Below are 25383 nucleotides of genomic sequence, written 5' to 3'. Positions count from 1 at the left end.
AAAACCAGCCTTGCATCCACTGATGCCATCTAGACTTGTTGCTGCCTTTAGAGAGCAACCAACATCGTCAAAGAGCCCTCCCACCCCAGTTATACTCTCTCCCACTCTCTTCCATTGGGCAGAAGATACAAGACACGTACCGATAGATTTAAGAACAGCTTCTTCGGCGCCATTAGCAGACTCGTGAATGGATCTCTCCTATATTAGAGTTGATGCACCTTCCCTGTACCTGTAACACTATGTTCCGCCTTCTGTTCGAATACCCTAATGTACTTGTGCAAGGCCTGACTTGCCTGGTTAGCACTCAAAACAATACTTGGTGCTGTATCTCGGTACATGTGACAATAATAAATCAAATCAAGATTAAATCAAACGAGAGGCATTTTCAGTTTGTTTCTGACCCCCCCCCTCAGAATAGGTTGGGCTTTAGGTAAATGTGGAACAGAGCACGATGCCACTGATGAGGGACGGATCCTGTCAAGGTTTGTTACCCCACTCCCAGACCCACTGCTGCTGCTCCACATGGTTCCCCCCCCGCCCCTGCCCCCGCCCACACCCCCGCCCACACTCTGACGGTTTCCAGGTGTCAATACACTCCCAGTCAACATCAGTGCCTTCAGACAGAAGGGATAGAGTGGAAATTACCTCCGCATTCAGGGACACCAAAAGTTGGAATGCTGTCAAATCAGCTTATAAACGGAAAAGGTCTGACCACCGAGCTGCTGGGGTCGGGGAAATGCACCATGGGTAATCTCCCGTCCCACTCTCTCCCTGCAGGTCTACATTGAGTTGAACCAGCCAGTCATGGCAGCAAGTCTGTGCTTAGAGCTCGGAAATGCGCTGAAGGTAAAGACAGCATCCATCCCTCAGCATTGACCGGCGACCAGACCCTCCGACAGTGCGGCACTCCCTCAGCCCTGACCCTCCGACAGTGCGGCGCTCCCTCAGCCCGACCTTCCGACAGTGCAGCACTCCCTCAGCCCTGACCCTCCGACAGTGCGGCGCTCCCTCAGCCCTGACCTTCCGACAGTGCAGCACTCCCTCAGCCCTGACCCTCCGACAGTGCGGCACTCCCTCAGCATTGACCCTCCGACAGTGCAGCACTCCCTCAGCCCTGACCCTCCGACAGTGCGGCACTCCCTCAGCACCGACCTTCCGACAGTGCGGCGCTCCCTCAGCCCTGACCCTCCGACAGTGCACCGCTCCCTCAGCCCTGACCCTCCGACAGTGCGGCGCTACCTCAGCCCTGACCCTCCGACAGTGCGGCGCTCCCTCAGCCCTGACCCTCCGACAGTGCGGTGCTACCTCAGCCCAGATCCTCCAACAGTGCGGTGCTCCCTCAGCCTTGACCCTCCGATAGTGCCCGCTCCCTCAGCCTTGACCCTCTGACAGTGCATCGCTCCCTCAGCCCTGACCCTCCAACAATGTGGCACTCCCTCAGCACTGACCCTCCGACAGTGCAGCACACCCTCAGCACTGACCCTCCGATAGTGCAGCGCTCCCTCAGCACTGACCCTCAGACAGTGCGGCACTCCCTCAGCATTGACCCTCCGACAGTGCAGCACACCCTCAGCACTGACCCTCCGATAGTGCAGCGCTCCCTCAGCCCTGACCCTCCAACAATGTGGCACTCCCTCAGCACTGACCCTCCGACAGTGCAGCACACCCTCAGCACTGACCCTCCGATAGTGCAGCGCTCCCTCAGCCCTGACCCTCCATCAGTGCGACGCTCCCTCAGCCCTGACACTCCGACAGTGCCCACTCCCTCAGCAGTGACCCTCCGACAGTGCGGCACTCCCTCAGCACTGACCCTCCGACAGTGCAGCGCTACCTCAGCCCAGACCCTCCGACAGTGCAGCGCTACCTCAGCCCAGACCCTCCGACAGTGCGGCACTCCCTCAGCCCTGACCCTCCGACAGTGCGGCGCTCCCTCAGCCCGACCTTCCGACAGTGCAGCACTCCCTCAGCCCTGACCCTCCGACAGTGCGGTGCTCCCTCAGCCCTGATCCTCCGACAGTGCGGCGCTCCCTCAGCCCGACCTTCCGACAGTGCAGCACTCCCTCAGCCATGACCCTCCGACAGTGCGGTGCTACCTCAGCCCAGATCCTCCAACAGTGCGGTGCTCCCTCAGCCTTGACCCTCCGACAGTGCCCGCTCCCTCAGCCCTGACCCTCTGACAGTGCATCGCTCCCTCAGCCCTGACCCTCCAACAATGTGGCACTCCCTCAGCACTGACCCTCCGACAGTGCAGCACACCCTCAGCACTGACCCTCCGACAGTGCGACGCTCCCTCAGCCCTGACACTCCGATAGTGCCCACTCCCTCAGCACTGACCCTCCGACAGTGCGGCACTCCCTCAGCACTGACCCTCCGACAGTGCGGCGCTCCCTCAGCCCTGACCCTCCGACAGTGCGGCACTCCCTCAGCCCTGACCCTCCGACAGTGCGGCACTCCCTCAGTACTGACCCTCCGACAGTGCGGCGCTCCCTCAGCCCTGACCCTCCGACAGTGCGGCGCTCCCTCAGCCCTGACCCTCCGACAGTGCGGCGCTCCCTCAGCCCTGACCCTCCGACAGTGCGGTGCTCCCTCAGCCCTGACCCTCCGACAGTGCGGCACTCCCTCAGCCCTGACCCTCCGACAGTGCAACACTCCCTCAGCCCTGACCCTCCGACAGTGCGGTGCTCCCTCAGCCCTGACCCTCCGACAGTGCGGCGCTCCCTCAGCCCTGACCCTCCCACAGTGCGTCGCTCCCTCAGCCCTGACCCTCCCACAGTGCGGCGCTCCCTCAGCCCTGCTCCCCTCCGGTTTTGACAGTGCAGCTGGACATACCCTGCCTGTTCCTCACCAACCAGAACGTTGCGTATAATTTTTTTTTTAACTTCTTGTTTTCTTCCTCCGAAGGAGATGAATAAGCCAGCCGAAGCCTCCGTGCATTTTCAGCGGGCCGCTGAGCTGCAGTCCCAGGTTCCCATTGAGTGTCTCCTGTCCCTCGGAAAAGTGGCGACCTGCAAAATAATTACCCGTGAGTACCGAGTACCGAGGTTCCAGCAGCTCAGTCCCTGCGGGCTCCCTCTTCCCATCCTGCCACGGGTTTGTGTGAACGGCTGTGCTTTCAGCAGTCTTCTCTCGGATGTCTTGCAGGCGATTATGATGGAGCTCTGGCTGTTTTCACAGAAATGCAGCTCCTGGCTCAGGAGAAAGGATTACAGGTGCTGGGTACCTGTACCCCTGTAGGTGAGTGAGAGAGAGGTAATTCCGGGCTGGGGTGGTTGATGAGTGGGGGGGGGGGGGGGGCGTTGCTGCACTCTGGAGACCTTTTCAGTTCAACGTTAGACATTCAACCTTGTCATGCAGGGTTAGTCTCAGTTATAATGACCATGAGATATTCGAGATTGTCAGTAAACCCCATTCAGAGTCGAAAGGTGTGGTGCTGGAAAAGCGCAGCCGGTCAGGCAAGCGTCGAGGAGCAGGCGAAACAACGTTTCAAACATAAGCTCTGCCCGAAACATCGACTCTCCTGCTCCTCGGATGCTGCCTGACCGGCTGCGCTTTCCCAGCACCACACTCTTCAACTCTGATCTCCAGCATCTGCTGTCCTCACTTTCTCCTAGAAAACCCCATCCAGTTCACTAATGTCCTTTTAAGAAAGGAAATCTGCCTTTCTTAACCGATCTGGCTACACGTGACTCCAGACCCACAGCAATGGGATCGACTTTCAGCCCCACGTATTGGCCGAGCATTACCACTCCCCCTGTCTTCCAAATCATTGAATCCCTGCAGTGTGGAAGCAGGCCATTCAGCCCGTCGGGTCTTACTCTGACCTTGTGAAGAGCATCCAGGCTCACCCTGCTACCCTATTCCTGTATCCCAGCATTCCCCATGGCCAACCCACCCAACCTGCACATCCCTCCAAAACTAGGGGCAATTTAGCATGGCCAATCCATCCTAATCTGCATATTTTTGGATTCTGGAGGGGAGGGGGATGGAATCGGAGCGCCAGGAGGAAACCCACGCAGACACGAGGAGAATGTGCAAACTCCACACAGGCAGTTGCCTGAGGCTGGAATCGAACTTGTGTCCCTGGCTCTGTGAGGCAGTGGTGCTAACCACTGAGCCACCCAGTGGCGGTTCCCTGCTGCCTTCTCAAAGGGGAGTTGAATAGGCAGCGAATAAACAGTGGATTTTGAGAGACTTAATGGCATTGAGGGATATGGCAGGAGAGTGGGGTAGAAGGGGTGGAGAGACAGCTGAGCTGCCATGATCCAGAATGGCGAAGTGGGCTGAATGGCCTCCTCCAACTGCCACGCCTTTATTTTCTTCGTCCTCTCACAGGATGTGGGTGTTGCTGGCACAGTCACCAAATTGTTGCTTGTCCCTAATTGCCCCTGAAGTGATAGGTTTTGCTCAGCCATTTCAGAGGGCCGTTAAGGGCCAAGCACATTGCTATTGGTCTGGAGTGTAGGCTAGACCAGGGAAGGACGGCAGATTTCCACCCCAAAAGGACGTTAGTGAACCAGATGGGTTTTTACAACAATCGATGACAGATCAGTGGTCACTGTCACTGAGATCAGCTTTATCATCTCGAGAGGTTTACAACTCAACTCGGACAAGTTGATTGTCCATCTCCATCTGTATTTTTCCTGATCTAAGTTCTCCGTTTAACACGGGGCAGCTTTATTGTTAATTCATTGTACAACACCTCTGCTGGTAGAAGATGGTATTACAGCGTGACGTCTATACATTGGCAGTCGCCATTATTGGAAATCAAATAAAGAAATAAGGGTGTGTACACAGAGGGAAGTTCTCCTTTTATCAAAGGGTCCTGTTTTTGTGTGTGTAAGTCTGTGCGTACCTCTCTCTGACCTCTGCCCTGTGTGTGGATACCTCATGCCACAGCTGTTGTGTAGAGATCAGTCTCGTCCACCTTCCTGCCCTCGGGCTGTGCCATTGTAACCTGGCTGTGTTCAGCTACCCCTCCGTTACCGGCATCTGAGAAGGAAGGAGTGTTCTTCCCTCCTGCAGAGATCGAGTTCGTTTCTGTGCTTTTGGGGCCCACCCCGATAAATCACAGAGGATTTGATCGGTTTTGCTTTTTTCTTTTCCCCGAAGGTGCGTTTATGGACGTTATCGCTCGGTGTGAGGTCTCCCGAGTCCTCCTGCTGATGCTGCTCCAGGTGAGGGTCCTTGCCCTGCAGTCCCCTCCCCCACTCACACTCTGACTCTCTTCCCTGCTCAGACACATTCCAGTCTCCCACGCTGACAGCTCTCTTCCTGCGTCTTGCCCAGGTTAACATATCCCATTCCCTTTCCCATCGTCTGGATTGACCGAGGATTGTGCCGGCCCCCTCAAAAATGTGGGAGCTTTCCTGGTTACCCGTTCCTCCCCGTCCCCAGCCTTTTCATTCCTGAGTATTTTCCTGCGACAATATCCATCCCTCCCAGTGACCATCACTCCCTGGTTGTTGTTGTCGTTGTTGGTACCCTCACAGGTTACCCTGGGCACAGGGTGCAATGAGCTGTTAAAATCCTTCCACTGCGGCTCGGTGGCTCAGTAAATAGCACGGCTGCCTCACAGCGCCAGGGACCCAGGTTCGATTCCCGTCTCGGGCTCGGTGGAGTTTACACATTCTTTCAGTGGCTGCATGGGTTTCCTTCGGGTGCTGCGGTTTGTAGAACATTACAGCACAGTACAGGCCCTTCGGCCCTCGATGTTGCACTGACCTGTGGAACCAATCCGAAGCCTGTCTATCCTACACTATTCCATTTTCATCCATATCCAATGACCATTTAAATGCCCTTAAAGTTGGCGAGCCTACTACTGTTGCAGTCAGTGCATTCCACGCCCCTACTCCTCTCCTGAGTAAAGAAACGACCTCTGACCTTTGCCCTATATCTGTCACCCCTCAATGTAAAGCTGTCCCCTCATGCTAGCCATCATCATCCGAGGAAAAAGACTCTCACTGTCTGCCCTGTATAACCCTCTGATTATCTTGTATGTCTCAGTTAAGTCACCTCTTGACCTTCTTCTCTCTAACGAGAACAGCCTCAAGTCCCTCAGCCTTTCCTCATAAGACCTTTCCTCCATACCGGGCAACATCCTAGTAAATCTCCTCTGGTTTTCTCCCACAGTCCAGAGCTGTGTGGGTTCGGTGAATTGGCCATGCTAAATTGCCCATAGTGTTCAGTAATGTGTAGGTTAGGCACATTAGTCAGGGGCAAATATAGAGTAATAGGGGAAGGGGTCTGGGTGGGATACTCTTTGGAGAGTTGGCCTGTTTCCATGCTGTTAGGGTTCTATGGTATTCTGTGGTATACCTGCCCCCCCCCCCCCCACCACCATCCCTAGGTCCCCTTGGGGATAAAAGTGTGGGTGAAGTTACACTAAAAGAAATTCAATCTCTGTCCCCACACAGGCCAAAATTCTCATGCCATCTACGAAATCAGTGTACCGTCTCCAACACACTGTCAGGACTCAACTGGGCAGACTGTGTTTACTCATCAAGCCCTACTCACAAGGAACCTGAGAAATACAGCTCCCCAATCAAACCGTTGAGATGATCAGTTTGCCCGACTGACTAGAGGGGCATAGGTTTAGGGTGAGAGAGGAAAGATTTGAAAGGGACCGAAGGGGCAACTCGTTCATGTAGAGGGTGGTGTGCGTATGGAATGAGCTGCCGAGGAAGTGGCAGAGGCTGGTACAATTGCATGATTTGGAGATGCCGGTGTTGGAGTGGGCTGTACAAGTTAAAAATCACACAGCACCTAGCGCTTCCAAATAAACCCGTTGGACAATAACCTGGTGTTGTGTGATTTTTAACGGGGTACAATGACAGCATTTAAAAGGCATCTGGGTGGGTATCTGAACAGGAAGGGTTTAGAGGGATATGAGCCAAGTGCTGGCAAATGGGACTAGATTAGGATAGCTGGTCGGCATGGACGGGTTGGACTGAAGGGTCTGTTTCTGTGCTGTACGTCTCTCTGATTTGTATGACTGCTGTGCACACCAGGTTTCATTGCTGGTAGAAAAATAACTTTATTTATTGTGAACAAACTTTCAGTGTAATAAGTGGCAAAGAAAACCTCACTTGTTTATCATCATATAACTTAAGCTATACCCCTTTGAAGCCTCAAATGAGACAAAAACTGAGAGCTTGACACAAATCTTATCGACGGTAAAATATAGACAGAGAAAAACACATTCTGTGGATCGAAAGTTCACACTACAGGAGTGCAGAGCTGTCTCCCACAGCCGCTTAGTTTTTCTTTTAATGATGATGATAACGATACTGTCTGTAGAGTGATGGTCGATTTCTGGTTCAACAGCTGATCAGTTGGACCTGGTCATTTCTCTTTTGGAACTCCTTCTTTTCAGTCTTCAAGTTTAGCCTTTTCCACTCGCAGAGAGAGAGACGCTGATGCTTTCAGAGTTCTGAATATCTCGGAGTGCACTGCCCTCTCAGGTTTGTAGTAAACTGCGGTGGGATCACTATGAAGGGCCTTCACTAAACCATTCCTCCAGCGAAAAGTGTGACCCTGGAAAAGCACAGCAGGTCAGACAGCATCTGAAGAGCAGGAGAGTCGACATTTCAGGTATAAGCCCTTCAATTAGGAGCTGGTGTTGTCACTAGATTGCTGATCTAGGTAATGTGCTGAGGACCTGGGTTCAAATCCTACCATGGTGAAATTTGAAAGGGGTGGCACGGTGGCTCAGTGGTTAGCACTGCAGCCTCACAGCACCAGGGACCTGGGTTCGATTCCAGCCTCAGGCGACTGACTGTGTGGAGTTTGCACATTCGCCCTGTATCTGCGTGGGTTTCCTTGGGTGCTCCGGTTTCCTCCCACAGTCCAAAGATGTGCAGGTCAGGTGAATTGGCCATGCTAAATTGCCCGTAGTGTTAGGTGCGTTAGTCAGAGGCAAATGGGTCTGGGTGGGTTACTCTTCGGAGGGTCAGGGTGGACTTGTTGGGCCGAGGGGCCTGTTTCCACACTGTAGGGAATCTAATCTAATCTAAACAGGAGTGTGATGAAGGACTTATGCCCGAAACGTTGACTCTCCTGCTCGGATGTTGTCTGACCTGCTGTGCTTTTCCAGCGCCACACTTTTCGACTCTGACTCTCCAGCATCTACAGTCCTCACTTTGTCCTTAACTCAAAGGCTCGGACTCCTAAAATGTCCACCTCACTGCTCTGAAAGGTCAGCGAGGGTTATACAACTGAAGGGCACACCGCATAATCCCACGGGATCTCCAGGGGTGAGAAAACCACGCCGAGCTTCACCAGGATGTTGTCAGTGCCGGGGAGTTTGAGTTAGGAAGAGAGATTGGACAGACTGGGATTGTTGTGCTCAGAGTAGAGGAGATGATGAAGGGGGGGCATGACAGAGATGTTTGAACTCGTGAGGAGCCGAGATTGGGGTAGGTGAGATGTTAAGGGGTTAATTTGCTCTGCTGACCTCCAAGAAATTGGGGGGGGTAGGGTGGTATGTCTCTGTCTTGCATTACATTGTCATCATCTCCAATTCAGAATCAATAAGAACATTGCAGTTGGAATTCTGACCACACCCAGTAGTTTAAAAAAAAGATTTACACCAGATCTTGCCGTTAAGGGATGATTCACATTACATTGTTTCTGGAGATGATCACTGCATTGCGTCTTGAGTGGCATGTGACTGTGAGGGAGCGGCTGGTGGGTTGTCTTGTAGCCATCACTGACAGTGATGTAAAAATCCTGTATAAAGGAAGGACTGTTCCTTTGTTCAGAGAGATCTCTTGACCCAGCTCCGCAAGCATGGCAAAGAGTGTTAAGAGTTCCTCCAAAAGCTTGTATTTGCTTAATAAACTTTGGCTGAAGTATTGCAGTTGCATCAAGTGTGTAAGAATCTCAAGAGAAAGAACCTAGCATAGGTAGGAAGGAGCCTTTCCACCAGAGAACGGTGGAATCAGAAACTCATTGCCAGTGAAGGTGCTAGAGGCAGAACCCCTCCTTACCTTTCAGATGCCAAGGCGATGGGCCAAGTGCTGGAAAATGGGGTTAGAGTAGTTCATTGTGACTGGTATAGACGCGATGGGTCAAAGCTTTACACAGGAGAGATCACGGCCGGAGTGAGATCCTGTCCTCCCCTCTGTAAGAACAACCCTGAGCTTCCTGTTTCCTGCCCCTTCCACAGCCCACCCTGCTCCTCAGCCAACGTCTCTGTCTTGGGCTTGCTGCAGTGCTCCGGTGAAGCAAGCTGGAAGGACAGCACCTCGGGGCCCCTCCGGCCTTCCGGTCTCAATAACGAGATCAATAACTTTAGGGCCTGAACACCTTCTTCCATGTCCTTTCCCCCAACCCCCACACCCCAGGCCTTGATGTCACATGGGCTGCTTCCCCAACCAAATAAAACACAGGGCTGCAGACGCTGAAGATCTGAAAACAAAAGCAGAAGTTGCTGATGAAACTCAGCAAGTCTGACAGCTTCTGTGGAGAGAAAGCAGAGTTAGCGGTTGGAGTCCAGTGACCCTTTGTCCTTCCCTATGAAGGTAAGCATGTGGATGCAGCAGGCAATGAAGAACAAGGTGTGTTGGCCTTCACAGAGGGAGGATTTGAGTCCAGGAGCAGGGAGCTCTTTCCGCAATTGTACAGGGTCTTGGTGAGGCCACACCTGGATTATTGGGTGCACTTTTGGTCCCCTTATCTGACACAGGATGTGCTGGCAATGTGCAACAAATGTTTACCAGACTGATTCCTGGGTTGGCAGGTCTGACGTATGAAGAGAGACTGGACCAATTAGGGCCATAGATGATGTACAGCACAGAATTCTCCATCCAACGTGTCCACGCCGACCAGATATCCTGAATCAATCTTGCCCCATTTATCACTGTTTGGTCCATATCCCTCTAAACCCTTCCTATTCATTTACCCATCCAGATGCCTTTTAAATGCTGTAATTGTACCAGCCTCCACCACATCCTCTGGCAGCTCATTCCCCACACGCACCACCCTCTGCCTGAAAAAGTTGCCCCTGAGGTTCCTCTCTCACTTTAAACCTACGTCCTCTAGTTTTGGACACCTCCTACCCTGATGAGTACGAACCTTGTCTATTTACTCTATCTATGCCCCTCATGATTTCATAAACTTCTATAAGGTCACCCCTCAGCCTCCGATGCTGCAGGTAAAGCCGGCCCAGCCTATTCAGCAATTCCCTATAGCTGAAACCCTCCAACCCTGGCAACACCCTTGTAAATCTTTTCTGAACCCTTTCAAGTTTCACAACATCTTTCCTCTAGCAAGGAGACTGGAATTGAAAGCAGTAGTCCAAAAGTGGCCTAACCAATGTCCTGTACAGTCACAACGTGATCTCCTAACCCCTACACTCAATACCTGACCAATAAAGGAAAGCATACCAAATGCCTTCTTCACTATCCTATCGATCTGCGACTCTACTTTCAAGGAGCTATGAACCTGTACTCCAAGGTCTCTTTGTTCAGCAACACTCCCTAGGGCTCTGCCATAATGTCACTGAGGACGCATTTCAGAAAGCTGTAAATTCTGACAGGACTAGACTGGAAAGATGTTCCTGATGACCAGGGAGTCCAGAATCAGGGTTCACTGTCTAGGGGTAAGATGGCGGTCATTTAGGACTGAGGTGAGGAGAGATTTCTTCACCCAGAGAGTGGGGAGCCTGTGGAATTCTCTACCACAGAAACCGGTTGAGGCCAAAACATTGAATGTTTTTGAGAAGGAGCTGGATATAGTTCTGAGGGCTAAAGGGATTAAAGGCTATGGGGGAGAAAGTGGGAACAGGGAACTGAGGTGGATGAGCAGCCATGGGTCAGATTGAATGGCAGAGCGGGCTCGAAGGGCCGAATGGCCTACCCCTGCTCCTGGTTCTTATGTTTCTGTGATTGTTTGTGAATGTTTCCTCTTGTAAGAGCCCTCTGTTTAAATACAACAGGCCATCCGTTTATGACAGAGGTGAGGAGATTTTTTTTCTGTCAGACGATAGTGTGTCTTTGGAACTCTCCGGATAAAAAGCAGGTGGAAACAAAGCCCTCTAATCTTTTTAAGGCAAAAATAATAAATTCTTGTCAAGCGACAGGGGTGAAAGGTCACCACGGCTAGGTGGGGGAGGGGGATGACAGTCCAATCAGCCATGATCCTGTTGGTGGTGTAGCAGGCCTGAGGGGCTGAGTGGCCTCCTCCTGCTCCTTGTTACAAAGTGTTTGTTGCCCAGACACCGTCAGGCATTGCTCTGGGCAGTTTCACTCAGTCTCTGTCCCTTCTGCACAGCCCCCACCACAGAAACTACTGCCAGAGCACGCTCAGACCCTGGAGAAATATGACTGGGAATCGTTTGACAGCCATAGCCAAGGTACCGATCCTGCCTAACCCCTCTGACGGCTCTCCCCATGGGTGTGGGCCCTGGTGAGTGTGTGCCCCCCATGGTGAGTGTCCCCCCCCACCCCCCAGTGAGTGTGGGCCCCCCGGTGAGTGTCTCACCCCCCCCCCCCAGTGTGTGTGTGGGTCCCCCGGTGTTGTGTGGGGCCTGGCGTGTGTGTGTGGGGGGCCCCCGGCGAGTGTGGGCCCCCCAGTGAGTGTCTCCCCCCCCCCCCCCCCCCCTGTTGAGGGTAGGCTCTGGTGAGTGGGCCCTCCGGTGAGTGTCTCCCCCCCCTCAGTGTGAGTGGGCCCCCCGGTGAGTGTGTGAGGCCTGGCGTGTGTGTGTGGGGCCCCCGGCGATGGTGGGCCCCCCCGGCGATGGTGGGCCCCCCCGGCGAGTGTGGGCCCCCCGGTGAGGGTGGGTCCCCCGGTGAGTCAGGGCCCTGGTGAGTGTGGGTCCAGTGAGCGTGGCCCTGGTCAGTGTGGGTTCCCCCGGTAGGTGTGGGCCCGGTGAGTGTGGGTCCCCCGGTGAGTTTGGGTCCAGTGAGCGTGGCCCCGGTGAGTGTGGGTCCCCTGGTAGGTGTGGGCCCGGTGAGTGTGGGTCCCCTGGTAGGTGTGGGCCTGTGACTAACAACCTGCTGTCTTGCAGTGAACTACCTGCCGGAGAATGTCTTCCTGCTGCTGCAGTCAGTTGTGGTGAGTGAACGGGGTTTCCTGGGCTGCGAGCTGGGGTTGTGCCTGCAGTGATCATGTGGAGGGGCTGGGGGTGGGGGTGGGGGTGGGAGTGTGGGTTAGAGGGTCATTGTGAACTGGAGCCATTTACTATCCACTGACTCTGACTCCGACCCTGTGTCGGCAGCAGATTCTGACTGTGGGTTCCCGCTGGATTCCCCCGATGGCAGACTTGCCCCGGTGCGGCTGACCAAGGGAGCTGGTGTCTCCCCCCCACCCCCCTGCCCCCACCACCCCCATGTTGCAGCTTTCCCCTGGTGCAGCCAGGATGTCCCACGCACTGCCCTCTCACTCCTTGGGGCTGAGAGGAGGCGAGACACAGTATGGGGGGGGGCCTGGCTGGAGACTGAGTGGGCGATCGGGAGAGGGTATGATCTGGGAGGGGAAGGGTCAGTGTTTGTGGCAGAAGGGGTGGTTGTGTGAGGGAGGGGGAGGAGTGGGTGTGCGTGGGGAATGGGGAGGGGGCAGTGTGTATAGGAGAGGCCGAAGGGTGGGGGTGAGTGGGGGAGACAGAGGGGGCGGTGTATGGAGGAGGGGATGATGCTGTGGGAGAGGTGAGGGGATAGTGTGTGTGTGAGGTGGTGGGCCTAGGTCTGGGTGGTGGGTGTGGATGTGGATCTGGGTCTCTGTCTGGGTCTGGCTCTGGCTCTGGCTCTGGCTCTGGGTGTCAGCTGCTGCTGCCAGAGGGAGGAGGGGGAAGGTGACGGTGAGTGAACCTGATGCTCTCCGACACTCCGTGACCAGCTCCTCCTTTTATTTTCACAGATGGCCTGTCAGGAGAAGGATCTCGAGTCCTTAAAGGTTCTGCAGGTGGAGCTCTGGTGAGGATCACTGCTCACTGCTGCCCACAAAGTGGACAACTCCATCCCGATTCCCTTCACCTCCACCTCTACCTCCCCACACCCCCTCTCACTGCACTGTCTGCGGATCTCAGGGATCTGTGACCGTGATCCTGCCTGTGACCAAGTGATTTCCCCTCACACTCCCCAGGCACCGAGATCTCCGGGCCCCAGCTCAAAGCGGGGGGGGGGGGGAATCAGGGCTGGGTCCATCTCTCAGTGTGAACCCCTCCAAGACTCCAGGGGGCAGCTGCTGCTCATTTCTCTCACGAGAGAAATCGCCTCAGAATGAGAGGGGGAGGGCGTTTGGGGTTTGCCGGGGGGGGAGGGGGTGAGAGTGGGTCATCTTGCTCAATGGTACCTTGAGCTAAAGGGGAGTGGGAACCTGGGAGCCGTTCTGGATGAATTGGAGGAGTAAACGGGAGGTTTTTCAGGACGTGGGTCACGGTGGAACCCTGACCTAACCCCACGACAGTATGAGCTCGATGAACTGAATGGTCTCTTTACCAAGAACAATGCTTGGGGCAGGGATCACAGGCCCCATTGTGTCTCCTGACACAGACCCCCCACCCCCCACCCCCAACCTTAGTGTGACCCCCAGTGTCCCAGGTAGTGCTCCAGTCCCTGTGCCTGTCTGAATCTCCCGGGTGGGCCCACTCTTCCTCATCCTCCTCTCCAGTTTCTTCCCCAGTGGGGGCTGTAGTGAGGTGTTGCTTGAGGGGACCCAGTTTGACGATTGTTTGCCTCCCTATGAGCTTTCCCGTTGGGTGAAGGTCCCTCCGATGGGCAGTCCCTCTGTAACCTCCGCCCTCTCTCTCTATAGGCCGCTGTTGACCCCCGAGCAGAACCACCTGCTGCACCTGGTACTACAGGAGGTCCTGGCACCCTCAGGCCGAGGTGTGTGAGATCCCACCCACGTGCCCCCGCCACCGAGATCTCCTAACTGCCGTCAAGTGATTGGGGTGTTGTCTGTACTGTCGAGTGCTCCCTGACCGTCCTGCTGGGGAGCTGGGATTTAAAATGTATTTAATAAAGGTAACACTGACATGACCCCACTTTGGTTTGTGTCAATGTGTCCTCACTCTCTGTTCTATCGAGTATCGTTCTGAGCGTGGGCAGCATTTTCACTCTGGTCTTGATGCAGAATGCTTGAGGATTGCAATTGACGCTGGCTCAGTGGTTAGCTCTGCTGCTTCACAGATTTGATTCCAGCCTCGGGCAAAAGCCTGTGTGGGGTTTGCACGTTCTCCCCGTGTGTGTGTGTGTGTGTGTGTGGGCTTTCTCCAGGTCCCACCCACAATCCAAAGATGTGCAGGTTAATGTGAATTGGCCATGCTAAATTGCCCATAATGTACAGGGATGTGTACATGAGGTGCATTAGTCAGGTGTTAGTATAAGGTAGAGGGAATGGGTGTGGGTGGGTTACTCTTCGGAGGATCAGTGTGGACTTGTTGGGCCGAAGGGCCTGTTTCCACACTGTAGGGATTCTATGATAATGAAATCTATGATGATGGATTCAGTAGACAACAAATAAAAGGGCACAGAGACTGATGTGCAGTATCCAGGCCACACTGTGCTGCTAGCTCTCACCTGGCTCCTCTGTGGATATTAAAGATCCCAATGGAGGAAGAGTGGGTGATGTCTGTCTGGACTCCTGTAACCTTATTTATGCCTCAACCAATATGGCTTTCACAAAATAGAAAGGTGTTCTGGCCATTACCATATTCCTGATTTTGGGAGCTTTCTGTGCATACACTGACCGTCGTTGTTCCAATATTATCAGTCACCATGTTTCACTTAGATATCTTTTTAACCATTTTGGGAAGCTGTTGTGTAGTTACCTCAGGTGTAGGCGTTGACCAGGACTTTGGTAAGGCCTCTTCCGGAGTAGAGCATCCTGTTATAGGAAGGAGATTATTTAATCTGGAGAGGGCTCAGAAAACATTTACCAGGATGTTGCCGGGAATGGAGGCTTTGAGTTATGGGGAGAGGCTGGATAGGCTGGGACTGTTTTCCCTGGAGCGTAGGAGGCTGAGGGGTGACCTTATAGAGGTTTACAATACTGTGAGGGGTATAGATAAGGTGACTGGCAGGTATCTTTTCCCCAGAGTGGGGGATTTTAAGACTAGGGGGCATAGTTTTAAACTGAGTGAGCAGTTTTTAAAAAGAGATGAAGGGCAATATTTTGACACCGAGGGATTCACGTGTGAAATGAACTTCCTGAGGAAGTGGTGGATGTGGGTACAGTAACAATGTTTAAAAGACATTTGGATATGTACATGAGTAGGAAAGGTTTGGAGGGATATGGGCCAAGTGCAGTCAGGTGGGACTAGATTAGTTTGGGATTATAGCCAGCATGGACTGGATGGATCAAAGGGTCTGTTTCCGTGCTGTATGAGTCTATGATGCTGAAAACGAAAAGGGTTCATTTTGAGGTGGGGCTTTAGGGCTGTACAGAAAACAGATAGGGAGGGGTTGGGTGTCAAAGGTAGCCAGGGTTTGTTTCACACTGTTCACTCCTAATTGTGGGGGTGGGTAATTAAACCAGGTATAGGGGCAGGCACCACCAAACTGTGGGAAGTTACTGGTGTAACGGGGATGGAATTGGCAACGAAATGTCAAAGTGGATATACAGTATGTGATTTGATGGGAAGAATAAGCCACACATTCTCTGATCCAGATGTAGACTAGCTGGGTAGAGCAGGTGCTGCCACATGTTTCCCATAATCCCACCTGGACAAGGTCGCTAGCCTGAATCCAGAGGTTGAAGCTTGAAGGAGTGCCACCTCCCATCAAATATGACTGATCACAAGTCCCTCCCCAAGGGCATGCGACATCAAGGCCAAGTAACAAGGGCTGCTGGTCCTAGGGTCCAGTAACTAAGGCCTGGGGTCCTGGGGACCAGTAACTAAGGCCTGGGGCCCAGTAACCAAGGCCTGAGGTCCTGGAGCCCAGTAACCAAGGCTTGGGGCCCAGTAACCATGGCCTGAGGTCCTGGGGCCCAGTAACCAAGGCCTGAGGTCCTGGAGCCCAGTAACCAAGGCCTGGGGCCCAGTAACCAAGGCCTGGAGCCCTGGGGACCCGCTGTGCTGGGGACAGCCCTGAGGCCCATCCGCAGCCTCAGACATGTTGGAAAGCTTGACAATTACACTGTTTCTAATTGTAATCTTCAGCCCCTGGAGTGGGATGTCAGGGACTGAAAGAGGGAAAATCTGCAGGACTACATCTGGAGGTTTAAAATAAGTAGTTACACTGGATATAAACTGCTCTGAGATTCGACAGTGATTTCAGGGGATTTCATGTTAGCGAACAGAACATCGCTGTTCAGACATTTGGGAGAGAGAAACTGAGATTAACAGACCAGTTCACTGGAAAACAAGGGGACTACAGGCAACTTATCGTGAACAGAAGGAGCTGCAGGCTGGTTCCCATCAAAACAGAACTAGAAGCTGGTTACCATGGAAACCGGGAAATACCGGCCAGTTACCATGAAAACCGGGAACTACCGGCCAGTTACCATGAAAACCGGGAACTACCGGCCAGTTAGCCTGACACAAGTCAGCAGGAAAGTGCTGTAAGCTGTCGTTAAGGAGATCTTAACACTTGGAAACATCGAGTGAACAGAGTCACCATGGTTTTCACAAAAGGCAAATCATATTTGACAAATTCATTCGCATTTTTTGTGAGGATCTAACCACTCCAGTAGAAGAGGAAGTTGTTGGGGCAGCAAGACCAAATAAATCACTCAACACCTGGCAGTCTACTTCCTGCATCAAACAATTTATTGAAATGATCCTGAGGGAAGAGTCCCAAGAATCCAAAAACTTCTTCAGGAGACAAAGGAAAGACATACATTTTTATACATTTGTTCTCAGCCTGCCTTTAGCAATTACAAATCAATCATATTATTAGTTAATTCCATACACTTCCAATTAAGCTAATCATTGTAACTGTAATCATGTAATCTCATGGCGAGAGATGGGCAGTCTTATGGTCTCATGATTTTTCCACAACGCTCTCATTTCCTTTCTTGGGGCTTTTCACCATGTACAATGGATTCAAGTACATTACGTTGATAACCACGCTCTTTCTCAGATATTTGCTAACTGCCTAACGTTAATTAACAATAATTATGACAATGATTACTAAACTTAGTGATCTCAAACTAAGCCCCACTCTCCGCAACTGGATCCTCCGTTTCCTGACCCACAGGTCACTATCAGTGAAGATTGGGGACAATATTTCATCCTCACTAACACTCAACACTGGAGCCCCCCAAGGGGTGCATAGTCAGCCCCCCTACTGTACTCACTTATACCCATGAGTGTGTCACCAAATACCAGACTAATGCCATTTACAAGTTCGCTGATGACACCACTATAGTCAGTCGAATCTCAGATGGTGACGAAACAGACTACAGACGGGAGGTGGAAGACCTGGAAAAATGGTGCACTGAGAACAACCTAGCTCTCAATGCTGGCAAAACCAAGGAGCATTTGGCCCCTCTCTACATTAACAGCACAGAGGGGACCGCGTGGAGAGTGGTCATCCACAACGAGCTCTCTTGGACTCTTCATGTGGACGCACTGGTTACAAAGGCCCAACAACGTCTCTTCTTCCTCAGGCAGCTGAGGAAAACTGGCATGATGGCGAATACCCTCGCCAACTTTTATAGGTGTGCCATCGACAGCATTCTGTCTGGATGTATCACTACCTGGTATGGGAACTGTACCATTCAAGATGGTTACAGAGAGTGGTGAACTCGGCCCAGACAATCACAAAGGCCAACCTCCCATCTATAGAATCCATCTACCAGGCCCGCTGTCAAGGAAAGGCCTCCAGCATTCTCAAAGACCCATCCCACCCTGGCAATGTTTTTCTACAACCTCTACCATCGGGGAGAAGGTACAGAAGCCTGAACACACGCACCAACCAGTTTTGAAATAGTTTCTACCCTCCTGTTGTTAGTTTATGGGCGGCACGGTAGCACAGTGGTTAGCACTGCTGCCTCACAGCGCCGGAGACCCGGGTTCAATTCCCGCCTCAGGCGACTGACTGTGTGGAGTTTGCACATTCTCCCCGTGTCTGCGTGGGTTTCCTCCGGGTGCTCCGGTTTCCTCCCACAGTCCAAAGATGTGCAGGTCAGGTGAATCGGCCATGCTAAATTGCCCAGAGTGTTAGGTAAAGGGGTAAATGTAGGGGAATAGGTGGGTTGCACTCGGTGGGTCGGTGTGGACTTGTTGGGCCGAAGGGCCTGTTTCCACACTGTAATGTAATCTAAACAAAAAAAAATACTGAATGGACTCATACTTAACATTCGCCTGTAGCTATGTTTTTGTTTTTGCCGCTGTTTCCCTATTATTTACTTCTCTATGCTACTTAACTCTGTGAGCTGCCTGTATTGCTCACAAGACCATAAGACATAGGAGCAGAATTTAGGCCATTCAGCCCATCGAGTTTGCTCCACCATTCAATCATGGCTGATATGTTTTTCAACCCCATTTTCCTGCTTTTTACCCAGTAATACTTGATCACCATTATACTCAAGAATCTATCTCAGTCTTAAATATACTCAATGACCTGGACTCCACAGGCTTCTCTGGCAATGAATTCCATCGAGGCAACACACTCTGGCTGAAGAAGTTTCTCCTTATCTCCATTCTAAAAGGTCTTCCCTTTCCTCTAAGGCTGTGCCCTCGGGGCCTAGTCTCTCCCACCAATGGAAATATCTTCCCAACATCCACTCTGTCCAGGCCAGTCAATATTTTGTATGCTTCAGTTAGAACCCCCGCCTCATCTTTCTAAACTCCATTGAATGTCCAGGGTCCTCAAACATTCATCGTACGTTAAGCTTTTCATTCCTGAGACTATTCTCGTGAACATCTTCTGAACGCACTCCAGGGCCAGTACATCCTTCCTGAGATACGAGGCACAAAACTGCACACAATACTCCAAATGTGACCTGACCAGAATCTTATAGAGCCCCAGATGCACATCCCTGCTTTTGTACTGACAACGCTTTTCACTGTGCCTCAGTAGGTGTGACAATAAATTCAATGCTATTCATAATTTCTCACTAAGGACCTTTCGAATTCCGTTGTACGGTTTATTTTTCTTTCTGCACTCATTACAGAAAATACAAAAGGTTGCCAATTTCTACCAATGATTTGAAAATCTGCGATGTAATGTTATATCTGTAATATGAAGTTCCAGTATAAAGTTAGTGTTTTTTTTAGATTAGATTACTTACAGTGTGGAAACAGGCCCTTCGGCCCAACAAGTCCACACCGCCCCGCCGAAGCGCAACCCACCCATACCCCTACATTTACCCCTTACCTAACACTACTGGCAATTTAGCATGGCCAATTCACCTGACCTGCACATCTTTGGACTGTGGGAGGAAACCGGAGCACCCGGAGGAAACTCACGCAGACACGGGGAGAATGTGCAAACTCCACACAGTCAGTCGCCTGAGGCGGGAATTGAACCCGGGTCTCTGGCGCTGTGAGGCAGCAGTGCTAACCACTGTGCCACTGTGCCGCCCACTAAAGTTATACAATTACACTTCAGGTCAATATGAGAACAGCTCCTCTCTCACTGAAAGTCACTCTGTCTTGCAGCTGCAGGTGTAACTCTTTGCCAAGACATCGCTCGGCTGGTGGTGAGAAGGGCACTGACTGTCAGATCCTTCATGTACGCCCGGTCGGTCTGTGCCACCGCACGCTGCCCTCGAAATGGCTGGGGGGGGGGGGGGGGGGTAGAGACTATCACATCTCCTTCTGGAATGTGCCTTTTGTTATGAAGATGTGGGTGTACCTTGAAGAGAGTTAAAAGCAGCAGAACTACTGGACGGAGCACCAAGTGTTCTCAATAAGGCAACAATGTATGTAAACACTGGGTTGAACAACTCAAGTAGTTAGTTGCCTGGAGCCAAAAAGCAAATTCAAATTCGGCAAATCAGTTTAAATTATACTCCAAAAAATACCAATTTCCAATCAAGTTTGAATTGACAATCTTAAAAGTCAATGACACAATCCGATGCTTTGGGGTATAAGACTAGGGGAAAATTGAACACTTGAGAGGAGAACTGCCAAGTCCTAGCATGTAACAGACTGCTTGAAAAAAAAATCTCTCTTAAAAGAACCTTTTCAATCAGTAACCTGTGATGCAGAAATTCTTAACAAGGAGAAAAGAAGACACAGGAAGATCTGAAGACAAGCACCTATAGCTGCCTGGTTTTGAGGTAGGAAATGTTGTTTTGTAAATCTTAATTGGGAGTTTTATCAGAGTAGTATTATAGAAGGAAAGGTAAAAGATATGTTAGAGAAAGAAATTGTAAATAATGGTTAGTTAATTTTCCTCTGTTATAAATTAAGAAATAAAGTGTTACTTTTTATTTTACAAAGTTCTAGACCACTTGAATTTTTACAGATTGCTGCACGGGATGAATCTTTTCTGTGTTGCTGGTTTTAAATTAAGCAGGAGGGTTTAGCCCGTGTCATAACACTTTGTAAAGGAAGTCTGGAGAGAGATGTAGTGGTTTGTGTCAAGGTTTGTCCCGAGCAGCTCCGTGACACAGGAAATGGCGTGGGGGTCAGGCCGTCTGCCTCCACACCCTCTCCCTTCCTCTGTTCCCTCCCCCTTCTCTATCCCGTCCTGTTCACTGGAGGGTTTGGTGGGCGAAGGCAGTTGGTCTCCTCGGTGATGGCCGCGTTCCCAACTCAGACCAACAGAGGGCTGGGTCCAGTGGAGAGCAGGGAGCCACAGTTTACCCGAAAGTGAGGCTGGAGGCTGGGTGGAGGATTGGTCCTTTGACCATCCACCTTCAGAGTCCTGTCGAGGCTCGTCCCGAGCAGCTCCGTGAGGCGGGACTCTATGGGTCTGTTCCCCGGGACACACACCGAGACAAACACCGACTGCGCCTGGAGGACCGTCAACTCAGTGAGAGACGCTCTTTGATCTGCCCGAAACGTGTTGGTCTTCCAGAGCAAGGAGCTGACCCTGACCGAGTGTTACAGACTGACACCTTCCAAGGTCCAGGACTACGTGCTGAGGGGCGCACTGAAGCTTGGGGCAGCTGCTGCCAAGGGGCAGCGGGGAAAGACCCCTGTCTGAGGGCTTCCTGCTGAAGGGAAATGGGGGTCTGATCAGTTATGAGACTGTTCCAGTCGCTCAAATATGTGTAAATATCCTGTAGGTAAAAAATGCTTTGGTTTGTCTGTTGGACAGAGTCAAACTCCAATGTTTGTTCGTTTCTTCATATGCTACTGCCCAGAACCAAACTGTTTTTGTGACTACTTTATGAATAAAGTATATTTTTGATTTAAGGAAATATAACACATGCTGTAAATGGGTTTCCTTACAGTTCATCTCTCGAGGTGTTTATTAAAGGAAATGGAATCGCTTAAATGTTTATGGTGGGTTTTAGGTTCGAAATCTATAACTATTAGATGAGATACTCTACAGTATGGAAACAGGCCCTTCAGCCCACCAAGTCCACACCGACCCTCCGAAGAGCAACCCACCCAGACCCATTCCCCCCTACATTTACCCCTTCACCTAACACTACGGGCAATTTAGCATGGCCAATTCACCTAACCTGCACATTTTTGGATCGTGGGAGGAAACCCACACAGACACAGGGAGAATGTGCAAACATCACACAATCACTGAGGCGGGAATCAAACCTTAGGTCCCTGGTGTTGTGAGGCTGCAGTGCTAACCACTGAGTCATTCTGCCGCCCTGAAACTATGGTCATCTAGAAATCTTAACTAAAGTAAATAAATCTTTTCTGCTTGGTTACCTGCGAAGTCTTGTTATCCAGCCTGTAGAGACTGTCTGTACATTCTTCATTACCTGGAATTATCTTGCCCTTATCTCTCCGCCTATAAATTCTGTGCACCTCTCTCCAGCTCACCTGTCGAAGGTGGAGAGAGGCGCTCCGAAAGCTTGTGATTTCAAATAAACCCTGTTGGACTATAACCTGGTGTCGTGTGACTTCTTGACTTCGTCCACCCCCAAGCCAACACTGGCACCTCCACATCTTGAGAATAGGACTAACTGCAAATTTCCCTCCAGGCCACTCACCGTCCTGACTTGGAAATATGTCGCTGTTCCTTCGGTATCGCTGGGCCAGAATCCTGGAATTCCCTCCCTCCCTCCCTCCCTCTGGGTCCACCTCAACCCCCCGCAACTGCAGTCATTTAAGAATTGTCTCCAGGAGCAATTAGGGAGAGGCAAGTAAATGCTGGTCGAGCCAGTAATGTCCCATGTCATGGGAGGAATTAAGGTTTTATGACTTACATTTATTTCCAATGAAGACAGTAATATAGATTGAATTTCATTCAGCAGATCATGTAAATCCTGTATTTCCCCTTCAATAATACTGAAAGATTGGAGTATGAATTGGGCCACATATAGATATTAAATAAAACAAACTAGATGATTCATAACGAGCTTAAAAGATGATTAGGATTGAAACACAGGCTTACAGAAAGGTGTTGTGGTGAATAAAAGGAGGAGATGGGTGACCCATAATGCGGCACGGTGGCTCAGTGGTTAGCGCTGCTGCCTCACAGCGCCAGGGACCCGGGTTCAATTCCAGCCTCGGGGCGACTGCGCATTCTCCCCGTGTCTGTGTGGGTTTCCTCCGGGTGCTCCGGTTTCCTCCCACAGCCCAAAGATGTGCAGGTCAGGTGAATTGGCCATGCTAAATTGCCCGTAGTGTTAGGTGTATTAGTCAGGGGTAAATGGATCTGGGTGGTTTACTCATTGCAGGGTCGGTGTGGACCTGTTGGGGCCGAAGGGCCTGTCTCCACACTGTAGGAAGTCTCGTCTAGTCTAAATACAACTGAGGCATACATCAGCACCAATCTGACTGAACAGTGGAACCAGCTAGAGAGAGTGAATCTTGGTTTCATCTCCTGTCTGGGACTATTTATACGTGACTCCAGTCACATGACAACATGGCGGCCGACTCCAAACAGTCCTCTGAGGTGCCCCAGTCAGGGAAGGGGCAGGCAACTCCTGAAGACTCCCGAGACAGTGCCTTCCAAACCCACAGCCACTTCCACCTCGAAGGACAAGGGACAGCAGATACATGGGAACACCAACTCCAGCAAGATCCCCTCTGAGCCCCTTCACCATCCCGACTTGGAAATCTATTGCTCTTCCTTCAGCGTCGCTGGGTCAAAATCCCGGAGCTCCCTCCCTAAAGGCCTTGTTCTGTACGCCCCACAGAGTGACGAGAAGGCAGCTCAGCGATAGGGCAATTGTGGACGGACAATATACCCTCACCTCGCCAGACATCACCACGTGCTGGAAAATAATGACAGCTTCTCTTTTTAAAGATGCTGGTTTTTGCCAATATCATTCCCAGGGTTGAATTTGAAAAAAAAAAGCTGTTTTCAATCAGCGAAAAAAGCGACTGCTTTTACAGGACAGAGGATTAGAATCAAATTGAAGGCAAGATCTGGGATTAAACTGCGATCAATTCAAAGCCAGCCCTGACAGGAAGGGAATTTTATTACTAACTGGAGAATCAGCAAACTGAACACCATCCTCCTCAGAAAGGTGAGGCAGAACATTATTTTAAACAACATTCTTGTATTTTCAGAGTTCACTGTGAGATAATTGTCTTCAAAGTGTTTAATTGCTGTCTATAAATGTGATTAATGCTCTTGCTTGTCTCATCTGGGCACACGAGGGATAACAGAAACTGCTTCCGTCGTAGAGAACCTCAAACTACAGCTTTCGATAATCTATCGAGTTCATTCCACAGTGTCAGCCATCCCTTCGTGTAAAACCATGGAGAGACACTAATGCCAGTGACACTCCGACAGTGCGGCACTCCCTCAGCACTGACCCTCCGACAGAGCGACACTCACTCAGCACTGACCCTCCGACAGTGAGGCAATCCCTCAACTCTGACCCTCCGACAGTGCAGCACTCCCTCAACTCTGACCCTCCGACAGTGCAGCACTCCCTCAACTCTGACCCTCCGACAGAGCGACACTCATTCAGCACTGACCCTCCGACAGAGCGACACTCACTCAGCACTGACCCTCCGACAGTGAGGCAGTCCCTCAACTCTGACCCTGCGACAGTGCAGCACTCCCTCAACTCTGACCCTCCGACAGTGCGGCACTCCCTCAACTCTGACCCTCCGACAGAGCGACACTGATTCAACACTGACCCTCTGACAGTGAGGCAATCCCTCAACTCTGACCCTGCGACAGTGCAGCACTCCCTCAACTCTGACCCTCCAACAGTGCAGCACTCCCTCAACTCTGACCCTCCGACAGAGCGACACTCATTCAGCACTGACCCTCCGACAGTGAGGCAATCCCTTAACTCTGACCCTCTGACAGTGCAGCACTCCCTCAGCACTGACCCTCCGACAGTGCGGCACTCCCACAGCACTGACCCTCTGACAATGCAGCACTCCCTCAGCACTGACCCTCCGACAGTGCAGCACTCCCTCAGTACTGACCCTCCGACAGTGCGGCACTCCCACAGCACTGACCCTCCGACAGTGCAACACTCCCTCAGCACTGACCCTCCGACAGTGCAACACTCCCTCAGCACTGACCCTCCCGACAGTGCAGCACTCCCTCAGCACTGACTCTCCGACAGTGCAGCACTCCCTCAGCACTGACCCTCCGACAGTGCAGCACTCCCTCAGTACTGACCCTCCGACAGTGCAGCACTCCCTCAGCACTGACCCTGTGACAGTGCAGCACTCCCTCAGCACTGACCCTCCGACAGTGCAGCACTCCCCCAGCACTGACCCTCTGACAGTGTAGCACTCCCTCAGCACTGACCCTCCGACAGTGCGGTGCTCCCTCAGCCCTGACCCTCCGACAGTGCGGTGCTCCCTCAGCCCTGACCCTCCGACAGTGCGGTGCTACCTCAGCCCTGACCCTCCGACAGTGCCCACTCCCTCAGCACTGACCCTCCGACAGTGCGGTGCTCCCTCAGCCCTGACCCTCCGACAGTGCAGCACTCCCTCAGCACTGACCCTCTGACAGTGCGGTGCTCCCTCAGCACTGACCCTCCGACAGTGCAGCACTCCCTCAGCACTGACTCTCTGACAGTGCAGCACTCCCTCAGCCCTGCCCTCCGACAGTGCGGTGCTCCCTCAGCACTGACCCTCTGACAGTGCAGCACTCCCTCAGCACTGACCCTCCGACAGTGCGGTGCTCCCTCAGCACTGACCCTCCGACAGTGCAGCACTCCCTCAGCACTGACCCTCCGACAGTGCAGTGCTCCCTCAGCACTGACCCTCCGACAGTGCAGCACTCCCTCAGCACTGACCCTCCGACAGTGCAGCACTCCCTCAGCCCTGACCCTCCGACAGTGCAGCACTCCCTCAGCATTGACCCTCCGACAGTGGAGCACTCCCTCAGCCCTGACCCTCCAACAGTGCGGTGCTCCCTCAGCACTGACCCTCCG

General features: G+C 52.0%; 1 protein-coding gene across 2 annotated transcripts in view; it reads left to right on the top strand.

Moving 5' to 3' along the window:
• f8a (coagulation factor VIII associated) overlaps positions 1-13984 on the top strand; it is a 161469-nt gene extending 147485 nt beyond the window's left edge. Inside the window, exons 5-12 of one of the 2 annotated variants that reach the window (XM_087978394.1) lie at positions 778-846; positions 2902-3022; positions 3142-3234; positions 5110-5174; positions 11272-11353; positions 12008-12054; positions 12856-12911; positions 13753-13984. In XM_087978394.1, the coding sequence (XP_087834520.1) occupies positions 778-846; positions 2902-3022; positions 3142-3234; positions 5110-5174; positions 11272-11353; positions 12008-12054; positions 12856-12911; positions 13753-13834 (615 nt within the window). In that variant the 3' untranslated portion in view covers positions 13835-13984. The remainder of the gene's footprint in view (positions 1-777; positions 847-2901; positions 3023-3141; positions 3235-5109; positions 5175-11271; positions 11354-12007; positions 12055-12855; positions 12912-13752) is intronic. The other variant, XM_087978395.1, reaches the window with a different exon arrangement.
• The last annotated feature ends 11399 nt before the right edge of the window (positions 13985-25383 follow it).

Source organism: Chiloscyllium plagiosum, unplaced genomic scaffold (assembly GCF_037043375.1).
Source record: "Chiloscyllium plagiosum isolate Xiang-an unplaced genomic scaffold, Cpla_swu_hap1 HiC_scaffold_33, whole genome shotgun sequence".
Lineage (NCBI taxonomy): Eukaryota > Metazoa > Chordata > Chondrichthyes > Orectolobiformes > Hemiscylliidae > Chiloscyllium > Chiloscyllium plagiosum.
The sequence above is the reverse complement of the archived record's forward strand: the minus strand, read 5'-3'. Positions and strand labels throughout refer to the sequence as shown.